Source organism: Megascapheus bottae, chromosome 6 (genome assembly GCF_031878675.1).
Source record: "Megascapheus bottae isolate mThoBot1 chromosome 6, mThoBot2.hap1, whole genome shotgun sequence".
NCBI classification, from domain to species: domain Eukaryota; kingdom Metazoa; phylum Chordata; class Mammalia; order Rodentia; family Geomyidae; genus Megascapheus; species Megascapheus bottae.
The window spans coordinates 18,617,103-18,633,500 of NC_143514.1; the positions used below are offsets into that span (position 1 = coordinate 18,617,103).

General features: G+C 42.2%; 1 protein-coding gene and 1 non-coding gene across 6 annotated transcripts in view; one reads left to right on the forward strand and one right to left on the reverse strand.

Moving 5' to 3' along the window:
• The window catches only part of Elapor1 (endosome-lysosome associated apoptosis and autophagy regulator 1), a 75,159-nt gene that overhangs the window by 26,640 nt on the left and 32,121 nt on the right, over positions 1-16,398 (forward strand). For all 5 annotated transcript variants that reach the window (XM_090334335.1, XM_090334334.1, XM_090334332.1 and 2 more), the window contains 4 exons: positions 4,208-4,328; positions 6,111-6,303; positions 14,205-14,352; positions 14,718-14,798. In XM_090334335.1, the coding sequence (XP_090190461.1) occupies positions 4,208-4,328; positions 6,111-6,303; positions 14,205-14,352; positions 14,718-14,798 (543 nt within the window). The remainder of the gene's footprint in view (positions 1-4,207; positions 4,329-6,110; positions 6,304-14,204; positions 14,353-14,717; positions 14,799-16,398) is intronic.
• Positions 3,162-3,284, reverse strand: LOC150061445 (U6atac minor spliceosomal RNA). The gene has a single exon (XR_016536078.1). It is a non-coding gene; the product is annotated as a U6atac minor spliceosomal RNA (small nuclear RNA).

Genomic DNA, 16,398 nt, shown 5'->3' on the forward strand with positions numbered 1-16,398 from the left:
GAGTCTCACAGACTATGTCTGCTAAGGCTAGCTTTGAATGGCAATCCTCAGATCTCAGTTTCCTGAATAGCTCGTGTTATAGGCTGAGCCACCAGAGCCTAGCTGGTGTCGTGTGTACTGAATTTTTAGGTGTGACTACTAAAAATTTCCAATGTGAGCTTGTGTTTTATCAGACCTATGGTATTAAAGGAGATGGAAGGCCTGGTTCTAGTTCAATGACTTAAATGCTGTGTCACTGCTGTCCCATTATTTCACCTCATCAAGAGTCATCTTAAGCCTGGCTCTGGTGGTTCATGCCTATAATCTTAGCTACTCAGGAGGCTGAGATCTGAGGATCATGGTTCAAAGCCAGCCCAGGCAGACAAATCCCTATGAGACCCAATTAACCACCAGAAACTGGAAGGATGCTGTGGCTCAAAGTGGCAGAACACTAGCCTTGAGCAAAAGTGCTCAAGGACAGTGCCGAGGCTCTGAGTTCAAGCCCCACAATCAACAACAAAAGAAGTCATTTTTACCATCTGTACAATGAAGGAAACAATATCTGTTCTGGCTGCCTTCTGAGAGTTATGATGCTCAACTGTACATGTATCCAGAACAACTAGGTTCACAGGTAAAATAGTGAATCCTTAAGTCTACCTGTTTAGCCAACTCTTTAATTCACTATTTAGACCTACCCTTTTTTCCTCATAGCAAGACCATCCTGAAAGTATTATTTTTAGAACTGAAACAAATATATGCTAAGTTTCCCAGATTTTTTCCAAATCCTCTGAGATTAGGAATGAGAAGTAACAGGTTTAGAGTGATGATAGGCCAATGGCACAAAGAATTCCCATTCTGTTTTTCTCCTTGACACGAACATCTAAATCCAAAACCAAAGATTCTAGTTAAAAATTAAGCCCAGGCTCTCTATATCTTTATATCTCCCCTTTTCAGGTTCAAAGTAATGAGTTTGTGTTGCTTTCCTGAGCCAGCCACCCTGGAGCTCTGCATGCTAGGCATATAATATATGTTTGGTAAATATTTATAAAGATGGAAAAATAAAATGGACCCTACAATTGTTCTCTTCTTGGCTTAAGTTTCTGTAGTCACAGAACAAGAAACAACATATTCACCAAGTTATAACAAATCTCAGGTGTCACAATTTCTAAGCTACACTCTTGTATGCTGCAAAGAAAGAAAAAGCTCTGTCAGTTAAAATATGACACAGTATTTACTTCATGTTTAATAATAAAGGCATTTTTTGATTTTACAGATGTTAAATATGAAAAATACACATTTTTGTGCTGGTACTGGGGTTTTAACTCAAAGCCTAGACACTCTACCTTCATTTATTTATTTATTTATTTATTTTTGTTCAAGGCTGGTACTCTACCATCTGAGCCATGGTTCTACTTCTGGCTTTTAGCTGGTTAATTGACGATAAGAATTACAGACTTTGCTGCGTAGAGTGGCTTTGAATTGTAGTCCTCAGATCTCAGTCTTCTGAATAGCTAAGATTATAGGCATGATCCCAATAGTACCTGAAATGGTCTTATTTTTAGTCTTATCTCCTGGCAGTTAAACACGTTATACAATCACATTTTCCTGTGGGCAGAAAGGGAAAATTCTCTATTTTTCTTATGGATACAGTCATATGAAGTTTCATCTTACTAGATAAGTACAGATCATAAAGGACTTGTGTGAGCAAAAATTATGAGTTCCATGATCTGTTGTTGAGATTTGAAAGAGTTCGAAATGCTTAAAACCATTTGGTACATAAACTGTGTTTTCTTTCACCTGAGTGAAGTTTTTGTTGTTGTTGTGTTTTGTGTAATGCTCAATTTGACTGTGTTGTTGTGATTCTAGTTAATTTAGTCCAGTTCAGCTAAGGCAACTGAGTAGTGAGTGGCTGTTTGCACAGACAAATTAAACATGAACAGGTGCAAGTGTGCGTGCCTCCCACAACTGGCCGCAATAGGACATTTTCATGATGCATGTGGGAGTTGGCAGTCCTGAGCAGAAAGGTGGTGGGGGGAACAACTGCAAGAGCTGCTTGTGTGACACTTCACATATGTGTTTTGTGGACCAGCCCTGCATTTTAAATATCCTTCTGTCTAGAACATCCTCGCTCATAACTTCTATAGTTTGGGACAAGAAAAAAAACCAATCTTTTCTAGACCAATTTATGGGGAGTGAGGGGTCCAATACCAGGACTTGAACTCAGGGCCTGGGCACTGCCCCTTAGCCTTTTTGCTCAAGTTTAGTGCTCTACCATTTGAACCACAGCTCCACATTGGGCTTAACTTTTTAAAAAATTATCTTTAAGTAGTTGTACAAAGGAGGTACCACATAACAAAGCAGTTTATGAATACAGTGCATCTTGATCACTGTCACATTTTCTCTTTAACATTCTCACCCCTCTTCAACCCACCCCTTCCCTTCCCTGTCTTAATTTTGTGCTATATGTAATGAATTCTTCACTGTATTCTCTTCTCCTTTACCCCTTCATTCATCCACTCCTTTCCCCTTAACCCCCCTCTCTCCTTCTTTGCGTGTACCCACTTTTGGTGTTGATTTTGTTGGGCTTTGGCTTAGTCTTTCTAAAAGATTATTACTATTTGAGGAGTCTATTTTACTTCAGTGAATTAATTCATAACCACTTGTACACATCCATCATGTTTACTTATAGATTTACAGGAACATTCTGTCTGCCACAAATGAGGGAAACCATGTACCATTTGTTTCTCTGGGTCTGACTTACTTCACTTAATGTAATTTTTCTCAAGTTTTTCCATTTTCTTTCAAGTAGTACAATAACATTCTAAAAGATGACTAAAATTCCAGTGTGTGTATATACCACATTTCCTTGATATGTTCATCCATTGAGGGGCATCTAGACTGATTCACTGTGGTGAATAGTGCTGCAATGAGCATGGTTGTGCTGCTGGCTTTAGTGTGGCCTTGTTTATGATCTATTAGATAAATGTCCAAAAGTGGGATTGCTGGGTCATAGGGTAGTTTTGTGTTTAGTTTCTTGAGGAACCTCCATACTGTTTTCTAGAGTGGTTGAGCAGGCTTACATTTGCACCAGCAGTGTATTAGAGTTCCCTTTTGGCTGCATCCTTGCCAGCATTTGTTGCTGTTTGTTTTCTTGATAGTGGCCACTCTAACTGGGGTGAGATGGAAAGTGACAGTTAGATGCCATAAAACAGGTGGCAATACCTTAACCACATGCATGTTGTCAGGCACAAGAGTCGCTTCCATCTTTGACAAGGGGATGCTAATTTCCTCTTTGCATGTAACACCACTTCTGGGTTTTTGCTGGCTAAATGGAGACAAGAGTCTCACAGATTTTCCTATCCACACTGGCTTGGAACTGCGATCCTCAGATCTCAGCCTCTTGGGCAGTTAGGATTATAGGAGTGTGCCATCAGCTCCTGATTTTTAGTTTCCCTTCCCTTCCCTCCCCTTCCCTCCCCTCCCCTCCCCTCCCCTTCCCTTCCCTTCCTCTCCTCTCCTCTCCCTTCCTCTCCTTTTCCCTCCCCTCCCCCACCCTCCCCTCCCCTTCTTTTCCCTTCCCTTCCCTTCCCTTCCCTCTCCCTTCCCATCTCTTCCCGTCCCTTCCTTTCCCTCTCTCTCCCTCCCCTTTCTTCCTTTCTTCCTTCCTTCCTTCCTTCCTTCCTTTCTTTCTTTCTTTCTTTCTTTCTTTCATTCATTCTTTCTTTCTTTCTTTTTTTCTTTCTTTCTTTCCATCCTGGGGCTGAGATCTGTCCCTGAGCTTTTGTGCTTTTGTGCTGAAGGCTAGCACTGAATCACCTTGAGCTACAGCTGCATTTCTTTCTTTCCTGGTCTGTCTTTCAACTTTGATCCTCAGATCTTAGCCTCCTGATTAGGGCATAAACTTTGGGTATTTGGCTTAGCCTAATCTTTAGTGACCTTCTGCTGCTGTTTCTCCATTAGGATATTGTTTATGTACAACAGTAAAGCATAACATACACATATACACACAAACACACACAGACACACACACACACACACAGCTGGGTAAAAAAACCAAATGATCCAATGACTGTAAGTTGTCCTGTGGGCTTTGTAATCATTTGGGCAATATGATGTCTTGCTGCTTGCCAGAATTTTGACCCCTCTCCCCCCTCATCCCTGTGATGGTGAGTTTGGTAGGCAGAAAACTCTGTGTCTAGTCATGCTAATACACGTTTCTCCCTTGCAGTCGGAGTATCACTACGAGTATACAGCGTGTGACAGCACGGGTTCCAGGTGGAGGGTCGCGGTGCCACACACACCAGGCCTATGTACCAGCCTCCCTGACCCTGTCAAGGGCACCGAATGCTGTAAGCAGCCTTCCTGCTCCAGGGCTTCTCCCTGCTACTCAGCATCAGCCTCTACCCTAAGTAGAGGTACAGCGAGGCTCTACCTCGTGCAGTAGTGGAAGTTACATCTTTCTCCTTGTCTCTATTCCTAATTCTTTTGAAATTTGGTACAGAAATGCCTTTCATGTATGCAAACTGGGTGTCTGAATCTTCTCTTCTCTTTTCTCTTTGCTTTTTTTTTTTAAAGTCCTGGTTCTGGGACTTGAACTCAGGGCCTAAGTGCTGTCCTTGAGCTCTTTTACTCAGGGCTAGCACTCTACCACTTTGAGCCACAGTGCCACTTCTGGTTTTTGAGTGGTTGCTTGGAGATGAGTCTTATGGGAACTTTTCTGCCTAAGCTAGCTTTGAACTGTGATCCTCAGATTTCAACCTCCTGAGTAGCTAGGATTATAGGTGTGAGCCACCAGCTCCTAATTCCACTAAGACTTTTTTTTTTTTTTTGTCGGTTGTGGGGCTTGAAGTTTGGGCCTGTCACTGCCCATGAGCTCTTCAGTTCAAAGATAGCGCTCTATCACTTGAGCTACAGCCACTTCCCATTTCCTGGTGGTTAATTGGAGATAAGAGGATCACAGACTTCCTTCCCAGGTTGGCTTTGAACTGAGATCCTCAGATCTCAGCTTCCCGAGTAGCTAGGATTACAGGCATGAGCCACTGGCACCCAGCTAAGACTTTTTGTTTCAAGTCTTGCACTCTACCACATGAGCCACAGCTCTACTTCTATATTTTAGCTCTAACTGGAGATGAGTCTTATGGACTCATCTGCCCTGCCTAGGAAGGCTTCAAACCATAATCTTCAGGTCTCAGCCTTCTAAGTAGCTAGGATTACAGGTATGGCACCAGTACCTGTCTTCTCTTCTCTTTTCTTTTTTTCCTTTCCTTCACCCTGCCACCCCCACCAAGTACTGGGACTTAAACTCAGGGTCTCAAATTTTTGCTTCACTTTTTAACTAAAAGCTGGTGCTGTACCACTTGAGCCATACCTCCACTTCTTGCTTTTTGCTGGTTAATTGAAGAGATGAATCCTATAGCTTTATCTATCTGGGCTGGATTCAAACTGGAATCTTCAAATCTCAGCCTCTTGAGCAGGTTTACAAGCATGAGTCATTAGCTTCTGCTTCTTTTATTTAAAAAAATTAAACCATGTTAATGGATACAGTATATACAATTCTAGCTAGATGAATATACATATTTCTCATCTTTGCCTATGAATTTCTCTGCAGTGTCAGCATTTACAAGCAAACACTGTGACTGTTTTGTTCCTGAAAAGGAAGCCAGAGAAGGTGAAAATTTTTCAGACAGGTCTTTAAAATGTACTGTCACTTCCAGAGACTACTGATCCGACTGTGTAGTCTAGGTGGTGAACTGTCTCAGCTCCTGTCCCCACCTCATAATCTTCTATAAGTGGCTTTAATCTATTTTTTTTAAATAACAGCTTTGTTGAGACAGTTCACATACCAAAACTTTTGCCCTTTCCAGGGTAAATTCTAGTAGCTTTTAGATTATCCATGTAGTCACCAACAGTGTATTCAGAACCTTTCAACTATCCTGAAAGAAGCCGTTCACAGTGTTCTCTCTCAGGCCCCACCCTCAGCTCCTGGCAATCACAAATTGACTTTCTACCCCAATACCTTCTGAACATCCCATAAAATATGCCCTAGATCCCCACCCCGACCCCTTCCCTTTAGAATACCTTCAGCATAATCACTTGTGACCTCTTCACCTCTCCCTTGTCCTGCTTTCTAGCCTTCTCTTGCAACGCTGGGGAATTTCTGGATATGAAGGACCAGTCCTGCAAGCCCTGCGCTGAGGGCCGCTACTCCCTGGGCACTGGCATCCGGTTTGATGAATGGGATGAGCTGCCCCATGGCTTTGCCAGCCTCTCAGCCAACATGGAGATGGACGACAGCACCACGGAGTCTGCGGAGAATTGCACGTTGTGAGTCTGCACATGTGTGCATACACACACAGGCACACTAGACAGTTCCCTCCAGGGACGACATGGGACACTGTCAGGGAAGAGCCTTCCCAGGTGCTCCACAGGACTGGAGGGTGAGTCTTCTCACCCACTCTTATCAAGGAGGACCCGAGCTAGCAAGCATTTGTGAGTGAGAAAAACATGGATTCATAGACTCAGTGGATCTGAGGTACGAGGTTAATGGCCTAGGCGATGAAAATAAAGCCCAATTGGGTTTGCATGGAGGAATTTTGCAAGAGGCCATAATCTCTCTCAACTTGTGCAGAGCATGATGGAGAAAGTATTTGAGTATCTTTCTGGTTTGGGTGCTAAACTCTTTACAATTGAGAAACCTCATTCTGAGTGTATATGCTTGGGCTGCTGGTGGCTGAGTTCTGATAAACTCCTTCTGACTCTAGTCACCAGAAATATTTCCGGCTCAGATGGAGATTTTGCCTGAAAAGCTCAGGCTTTTATGAAAGTTGACATATAAAATATAAAACGTGTCTTGTCTGTCAGGCACCATTCTGGGTGCATTACACATATTCATTTTTTTTCAATCTGTACAGGAACCTGGTGAAATTGGCAAATGGTTCTCATTGCAGCAATGGGGAAACCATGGGTTTTGTGATCTACCTTTATAGCTTACAACTGGCAAGTCTGGAATTCAAATCAAGACCCAGTTTTCAACTGCTTGGGACTATCATCTTCAAATAACATCTATAACCTATCTATCTATCTATCTATCTATCTATCTATCTATCTATCTATCTATCTATCATCTCCCTTTCTTTACTATTTGTACATTTCCCAGGACTTGAACTCAGGGCCTGAGTGCTGCCCCTTAGCTTTATTGCTCAAGGCTAGCTCTCTACAACTTAGGCTATAGCTCCACTTTTAGTGGTTAATTGGAGATAAGAGTCACAGACTTTCCTGCCAAGGCTGCCTTCAAACCATAATCCTCAGATCTTAGCCACTTGAATAGCTGAGACTACAGGTATGAGCCACCAGAGCCCAGCTCTCAAATAACATTTATTTATGACCAAGGAAATGTTGCTTCTAGCTACTAGAAGTGAAAAGATGCAAAGATGCAAAAAGCAATCATACATAGCTTTTTGTTAAATATAGTGAGGACTGGGAGAGGGGGCAAGCAAATATAAAAAAGACTGCCAAGTCAAGGAAAGTGATACATAATTGTAGTCTTAGCCCTGTGAAGACTTGAAGCAGGAGGACTATGAATTTGAGGCCAGCCAGGGCTTACTTCTAGAGATCCTGTCTCAAACAAAACAAAGATCCCCCCCATCTTCCAGAAATACCAATACTTGAGCCATTCAGTAATTCAAACGTAAAGTTATTTTAGAGTTCAATTTTATGTGCCATAATCATTAGTATGATAAAGTTCAGGGGAGAGGGGCAAAAACAAAGCTAGAAGATACCAGCCAGTGGGAGAGCATATGTGTGCATTAAGATGGTCAACTCCCCATTGAGTCCTAATAGTTAATATCAGTTACTTCTGGTCCATGTACAAATGTAGCTTAATCAATTCCTACCTGCAGAGGAGGGTTTCACCTCTCTCTGAGGACTGTACTGAGACTGAAGAAATCATTATCTCCCAGGGTGTGGGCTAGTTAATAACAAACTAGTGTTCCCATGGCACACAGACAGGCTCCAGCCTGGGTCTGATGGCTTCCCACAGTATCCTAAGAGGGAAGCAGAGGATGTTTCTTTTCTCTAGAAATGGTGGGGAAAAAACGGCCATCCAGAGCTGTTTTGAAAGTCAATACTTCAGCTTGCACCAAGGGCCTAAGTATTTAGATTTTCTGTTCAATCTGAATTCAACTCCATTGCCCCTGGACTGAGCCAAGCCAGTGTCTCCTCCAGTGTGCTCTGCCTCAAGATTTCCTAACATGTCTCCTGATTCTGAATTCTCCACACCATGCTGAACCAATAGCTAAAATTATCTGGAATTTAAATCAAATCACCATATGTTTCTGCTCAAAATTGAGGACACCTATTGCTCTTGGGGCAAAATCTGCAGCCTACTGGGCTCTACTAGTGTGGCCTCTGCCCTCTGCTTCTGTCCCTTTCCTCTTGCTAATTCAGGTGCACCCACTGGCTGCTTAGCACAGCCTGTTTCCATCCTGTGGTGAGTTTTCAATATATCTCAGGTCTCTGACTGAAAGTCACTTCCTTAGAGATCCTATCCCTGAGTCCATAGATTTATCTTTTTCCCCACATTTTTTTGGAGGTGCTGGGTACTTGCTAAGCAATCCCTCTTCCATTTAAGCCACATCCTCAGTCCATTTTTGCCTCATTCATTTTTTTTTGGCCAGTCCTGGGCTTGAGCTCGTTCCTGAGCACTGTCCTTGGACAGCGCTCTACCACTTGAGCCACAGCACCACTTCAGGCTTTTTTCTATGTATGTGGTACCAAGGAATCGAACCTGGGTCTTTGTGCATGCTAGAAAGTACTCTACTACTAGGCCAAACTCCGGGTCCTTCATTCATTTTTTTCCTAGGCATTGGCCTTGGGACGTCATCCTCTTCCTTCCATGATGCTGGGATCACAGGCTGTACTACCACTCCTGGCTTATTCTTTGAGATAGTATCTCATTAACTTTTTTTTTTGCCCAAGTTAGTATCCAACTGTGATTCTCCTATTTCTACCTCAAGTAGCTCTCCACTTTTTTTCTATTAATTGTATCAACTACAGAGTATGGAGGATTCCTTGTGAGATTTTCATACAGTCATAAAATCCTGTTACATTCTATTAATTCACCTTATGATTCTTTCTATGATAATTATAACAATTGCTACGATGTGATTACTTTCATGTGCTCAAGCAGTAGAAGGCCGAATCTGTTTTTGTCTCCAGCACCTAACAGCATCTAACAGTAGATTCAGAACAAATCTTTGGGAACCAGACAGACAACTGGATAGGGTCTCAAGACAGGATCCTGAGGCTGCAGGGGATCTTCCATGATGGATGTTCCTAAGCTGAGGTGCAAGAAGCAGTCTGACATCAGACACTGGGATAAACAAGAGGGAGCAAGATTGGAGAATAGAATAATTGAAAGGAGGGGCCGGGAGTTTGGCCTAGTGGTTAAAGTGCTTGCCTAGCATGCACGAAGACCCGGGTTCGATTCCTTGGTGCCACATACATAGAAAAAAGCCAGGAGTGGTGCTGAGGTTCAAGTGGTAGAGCTCTAGCCTTGAGAAAGTCCAAGGACAGTGCTCAGGCCCTGAGCTCAAGCCCAGGACTGGCAAAAAAAAATAATTGAAAGGATATTTGTGAAAAAGAAAGCAGAAAGAGGGTGGCGAGTGTGGCCTAGTGGTAGAGTGCCTGCCTAGCATGCATGAAGCCCTGAGTTCAATTCCTCAGCACCATATAAACAGAAAAGGCCAGAAGTAATGCCGTGGCTTAAGTGGTAGAGCACTAGCCTTGAGCACAGAGAGGCTCAAGGACAGTGCCCAGGCCCTGAGTTCACTCTCCAGGACTGGCAAATAAAAAAAGAGCAGAAAGACCAAATACTGAGACTGTGAAATAAAAACGAGGGAAAAAACATAGACGTGAAAGATATGAACATTCTATTAGGCAAAAAAATAGACATTAGATTAGAATCATCCACCATTTTCATTCTATGAATGAGAAGACTCACAACACAGCAAAGACTGTTTCTGAAGAGAAAAAGAATACCAGAAACTATGAAAGAGAGGGTAGGAAGGCAGAAAACCACAGAGAAATCAAGCCATTGGCAACATGGGAGGAGGAGAGGGAGGTGAAGATCACAAGATTACCAAGATGCATTGTTTGCTTCTATACTCATCTAAAGATACTGCAGTGATAATAGTGACTGGTCTTCACTAAGGATTGTCCCAAACACAAGATTGTAGTCAACTTCAATAGCATGTGTGTGTGTGTGTCTGCTGGTCCTGGAGGTTGAGGGCCCGGCACTGTCCCTGAGCTTTTCTTTTCTGTTCTTTTTTTTTCCTTTAAGGTTAGGGTTAGCTCTTTGCCACTTGAGTAACAACTCCACCTCCAGCTTTTTGGTGGTTAATTGGAGAGAAGAGTCTCTCAGACTTTCCCACCTGAGCTGGCTTTGAACTGCAGTCTTCAGATCTTGGCCTCCTAAGTAACTAGAATTGCAAGTATGAGCTACTGGCACCCTGCTAGCAATAGTTTGCAGCCAAGTTTCCTCATTCTGAGTGGTGAAGTCTACACTGTGACTTGAGCATTGGATTAAATATTTGTCTACTGAACCACTCCCCATCAATCTAGTAACAGGAAAACACACCCAAACCTAGCCACTACCCAATCTTTAATAACTCATCAACTAAAAGGACATGGGGGCTAAAAACATGGCCCAGATGTGTAAATCCCAGCTACTCCCCCCAAATCACTAAATTCACAAATAAACAGGACAACATGTCTCCCTCAATAGCCAACAACTCCATAATAAAGGACTTAAGAGGGGACCAGGAGTTTGGCCTAGTGGCAGAGTGCTTGCCTAGCATGCACAAAGACCAGGGTTTGATACAACATACATAGAAAAAGCCCCAAATCGTGCTAGGCTCAAATGGCAGAGCTCTAGCCTTTAGAAAGCCCAAGGACAGTGATTAGGCACTGAGTTCAGGCCCAGGGCTGGCAGGAAAAAAAGGACTTAAGAGATAGTGAAGAAAAAGAAATTTCAGGGCCTGGAGTTTGGCCTAGTGGTAGAATGCCTGCCTAGCATGCAAAAAGACCCAGGTTCGATTCCTCGGTACCACATACATAGAAAAAAGCCAGAAGTCATGCTGAGGCTTAAGTGGTAGAGCTCTAGCCTTGAGAAAGCCCAAGGACAGTGCTCAGGCCCTGAGCTCAAGCCCACGACTGGCAAAAAAAAAAAAAAAAAAAAAGAAATTTCAAATAATAAAGTCAAAAAAAGAATGACAAAAATAATCAAATTAAGGTGATGTCTACACAGCTGAACCAAGTAAGAGGACACAAACAACTAATTGGACTCAGAGAATTCAAACCAACAATTGAATGACATAAAACAAAGCATGATATACAAGAGGAATTCAGTAAAGATATAAAAATCCTGAAAACAAATTAAATCTTAGAAATGAAGTCCTTAGTAGCCCAAATTTAAAGAAATATTAAAAGCCTATCTGATTGAATAGAAAACAGGGTATCAAAAATGGGAGATAAAGAGGAATTATATCAAAGACATTGAAAAAACACTAAGAAAATATAAATGAAATGCATGGGATCACTGGAGTACTAGCAAATGATCAAATCTATGAGGCATGGGTGCAGAAGAAGAGATACAAATTAAAGGCATAGACAACCTATTTAAAAATAATAGCAGAGGCTGGGAGTTTTGTCTAGTGGTAGAGTGCTTGCCTAGCATGCACGAAGACCCGGGTTCAATTTCTTAGTACCACATACTTGGAAAAAGCCAGAAGTGGTGCTGAGGCTCAAGTGGTAGAGTTCTAGCCTTGAGAAAAATCCAAGGACAGTGCTCAGGCCCTGAGCTTAAGCCCAGGACTGGTAAAAAAAAAAAAAATAATAATAATAGCAGAAAACATCCCAGTGGAGGAATTTTACAGAATATCAAACAGGAAAGATCATATAATAAACACTCCTAGATATGTGATAGCTAAAATAGTGGCTATGTAGAACAAAGGAAAAATGTGGAAAGCTACAAAGGATAAGTGACAAGTCACACCCAAAGACAAGCCCCTTAGAATAATAAAATTTCTCAATATGAACTCAAAATGAGAGGCTCACCCTAGCTACTCAGGAGGCTGAGATCTGAGGATCACGGTTCAAAGCCAGCCCAGGCATGAAAGAACGTGAGACCACCAGAAAATCAGAAGTGGCGCTGTGGCTCAAGGTGTAGGGCGGCAGCCTTGAGCTAAAGAGCTCAGGGACAGAGTTCAAGTTCCACGACCAACAAAAAAAAAAATGTGAGAATGGCATAGAAAGACATAATCGAAATCTTGAAATATAGCAATTATCCATCTAGATTAGTATAATCAGCTCAGGAGAGAACATTAGAAGACATCTCAAAAACAAAATCAAACCCCAATTCTGTTATAATAATGTGTACTTATGATGTCAGCTACTCAGAAGACCAAAAATAAATCCAATGCTATCTAGACAAAATAAGAGACCCTAACTGAAAAATAACAAAAACAAAAAAAGAGCTGGGAGGGAAAACAAAAGAAGGGGTGACATTGTCCAAAAGAGAGTATGTATGACCTGAATTATGAAATTGTAACTGCTCTGTGATACCCTAAAAATAATACTGAAATTATATTTTAAAAGAGAGAAAAAGAGAGCCGGGAACATGACACAAGTGGTAGATAAACCTGAGTTCAAGCCCCAGTACCTCAAAATGAACTAAAACAGATGGTACATGTAAAGAACTTAGTTGACTCCAGTGGCACACAGTATTATCCCACAGCTCAGGATGTTGAAGCACGAGGACTGCAAGTTTGAGGCCAGCCTCAAACATGGCAGGCCATTGTCTCAAAATAAATAATTCCTTAACTTTAAAAAGTACATGGGAGGATGTTCGTAGATTACATGCAAATACAGTATCATTTAAAAAAAAAAGAATTTGCAGCAGTGTTCAGAAACTGGCAGTCAATAAAAACATCTTGTTATTACTGAATGTGAGACAGCTCTGCCAGGGACAGTTCTGGCAGAAATGAAAACTGTAATGCATTTGCAAACATAATCCACTCATGGAGTCCTTTTAATTATTCATCAGACTTCAAAAGTTCTTTATAACTGATGCTATGGAATACATCAACATTTATATGTCCTTTTGAACAAAGAGAAGCAATGCCATTAGGTTAGTTAGGACATTTTGGATGAGTTCAGCTAAGATTTCTAATTGGAAAGTTATAGTGACTATTATATATATATATATATATACATATATGTATGTATGTATAGGTGCCACTACTGGGGTTTGAACTCAAGGCTTGGACTCTATTCCTTTTATTTTTATTATTCAGCTAAGATTTCTAATTTGAAAGTTATAGTGACTATTATATATATACATATATATATATGTATAGGTGCCAGTACTGGGGTTTGAACTCAAGGCTTGGACGCTATCCTTTTTATTTTGTGTACAAGGCTGGCACTCTGCCACTTGAGCCATGCTCCACTTCCAGTGGTTTGCATTTTTGTTTTGTTTTTTGGGTAGTTAATTGACGATAAGGCTATCCCTTTTATTTTGTGTACAAGGCTGGCACTCTACCACTTGAGCCATGCTCCACTTCCAGTGGTTTGCATTTTTGTTTTTTGTTTTGTTTTGATTTTTGGGTAGTTAATTGACGATAAGGCAGGTAGTAGTAAACAACCACTAAATGATTCCCATCCTCCATTTTATCTGCCATCTACCTCACAGCCAATTCTTTTTAAGGTAGCGTTACCCCAGTCTGTCTTCTTCTTGCTGGCCATGCTCCAGGCTTTATTTTGGAGTAGTCCAGGACTTGAATACAGAACCTAGGTGCTGTCCCTGAACTTTCTGTGCTCAAGGCTACCACGTGGTTACCACTTGAGCCATACTCCACTTCCAGCTATTTGGTGGGAGTCAGAGCCTCTTAGACTTTCCTCCCTAGGCTGGCTTTGAACCATGATGTTCAGATCTCAACCTCCTGAGTAGCTAGGATTACAGGCGTGAGCCACCAGTGCCCAGGAGTGCCCCAGGCTACTTGATGTGTCTCTCCACTGCGTGTGTTCACAAGCTGTGACTTGTGAATCCCAAGTGTGAAATCCTTCCACCAAAGACAAAACCCCAGCAGAACGTGAGCCCTCCACATGGTACAAAGCCTGCTGGGCTCTGCTCCCACCTGGTGACCTTGGCTCCTGTCCCCTCACAGGTCCAAGTGGGTTCCCCGAGGAGACTACATCGCCTCCAACACAGACGAATGCACAGCCACGCTGATGTACGCGGTCAACCTGAAGCAGTCGGGCACCGTTAACTTTGAGTACTACTACCCAGACTCCAGCATCATCTTCGAGTTTTTTGTAAGGCCCTGACCAATGGAGAAGGAGGGAGGGCGCATGCTCAACACGCTGAGAGGCTCAGCTTTACTTGCAGAACTCAGTCCCAAGTGTAGTTATAGCCTGGTTTCCCTCTGAAGAGAAAAGTGGGTAAAGCTAGCTGAGGCCCTAGAGAGGAGGGGAAAAGAGGGGAACGGGGGTGGGGGTAGGCGTTTCTTCCTGCTCAGTCATGGAAATGACACCTAAATGACTATGTTGTTGAATGGTCCCTTGGTGTCAATGTTGAGAAGTCTTTCGTGTAGCTAGTCCCACATTACTTCAAGGCTCTTACGTTCAGAGTCCTCATTTCCTCCGAAGCTGAGCCTCATCCCAAACTCCTGCTGTCCCAGGTCCAGAATGACCAGTGCCAGCCCAATGCAGATGACTCCAGGTGGATGAAAACTACAGAGAAAGGATGGGAATTCCACAGTGTGAGTATCTCACCAGTCTTCACCCCAGAGATCCCAGAGAAAGGACCAAGCGCTCTTCCTTAAAGAGAGCAGCGGAGATGCTGAGTTTGCACTGGTTCCTTTCTTGTGGTTGGTGGAGCGCTGGATGTGTTATTGCTATGGCTTCATCCCAGAGACTTGAGCCAGGCTTTCTGAAGAATCAGAGAAGAATGAGGGAATTCCAGTCACTTGACTGTCAGTTGCTTCCAGTCCAGACCACACAAGGTGCTGATAGCTGATTGTTGGTGGCTCACTCCTGTAATCCTAACTACTCAGGAGGCTAAGATCTGAGGATCATGGTTCAAAGTCAGGCAGGCAGGAAAGTCCATGAGAGTCTTCTTTCCAATTAACCAAAAAGCCAAAAGTAGAGTGTTGCTCAAATAGTAGAGAGCCAAACTTGAATAAAAAAGCTAAGGGCCAGAGTACAGGCTTTGAGCTTAAGACTCAGTACATACACACACACACACACACACATACACACACACAATAATAATAATAATAATAAATGTAATGTAAGGTCTAGTGGCAGAGGGCATGAGATAGTTATAAGAGGGGGCCTAGAAGAAGGAAGAGCTGGACTGGGTATAGTGGTACATGAGTTACTCAGGAGGCATGGATAGTTGGATTGGGTTCCAAAGTCAGCCTTGGGGGGAAAGCACAAGATCCTATCTGAAAAGTAATTAAAGCATAAAAAAGATAAAGAGACATGGTTTAAGTAATAAAGCCCCAATCTAGCAAATTTGGGACCCTGACTTCAAACCCCAATACTGGCAGAAAGAAAGAGAGAGAGAGAGAGAGAGAGAGAGAGAGAGAGAGAGAGAGAGGGGAAAAGAGAGAGAAAAAAAGAAAAGAGCTATTGTAATCCTCTGCTAGGAGAGTCCTAAATGTATACTAATTATTACAAATGAAGGAAACCATTGAGCCTATGTTCCTTTGGTCTGGCTTACTTCACTTAATATGACTTTTTTCCAAGTCTTTCCATTTCCTTACAAATGGGGTGATGCCATTCTTTCTGGTGGCTGCATAGAATTCCATTGTGTATAAGTAGCATATCTTCTCAATGCAATCATCTACTGAGGGGCATCTGGGTTGATTCCATATCTTTGCTATGATAAATAGTGCTGCAATGAACATCGTTGTAGTGGCTTTAGTATGTCTTTGTTTCTGGACATTTGGGTAAATAGCTCAAAACCTAGGTACATAAGGTCATGTAGGATGAGACTAAATAAAAGGATCTCTAGGATATGGAAACAAGAGCTTTATCTTGTGTGATTGTTCTTCTTAATGTACTTATGTTACTTCTCTTTTTTTGCCCTTTGGTTAATCTCATGTTGTTACTGTATCTGACTTTGTTAGCTGGTATATTATATATACATTTATTTGTTTATTTGAAATAGGAAAGGGATGGGGAAAACAGGATGATTGGGAAAGGATAGGGGAGGAAAATGGGGGCGAAAACCATGAGAAGGGGTATCAATGTGTGAGCAGTAATGCACCTACTACCTGGCGACTGTAACTGTAACCCCTCTATACATTACCCCGACAATAAAAGATAAAATTAAATTAAAAAAGAAAGAGGAAA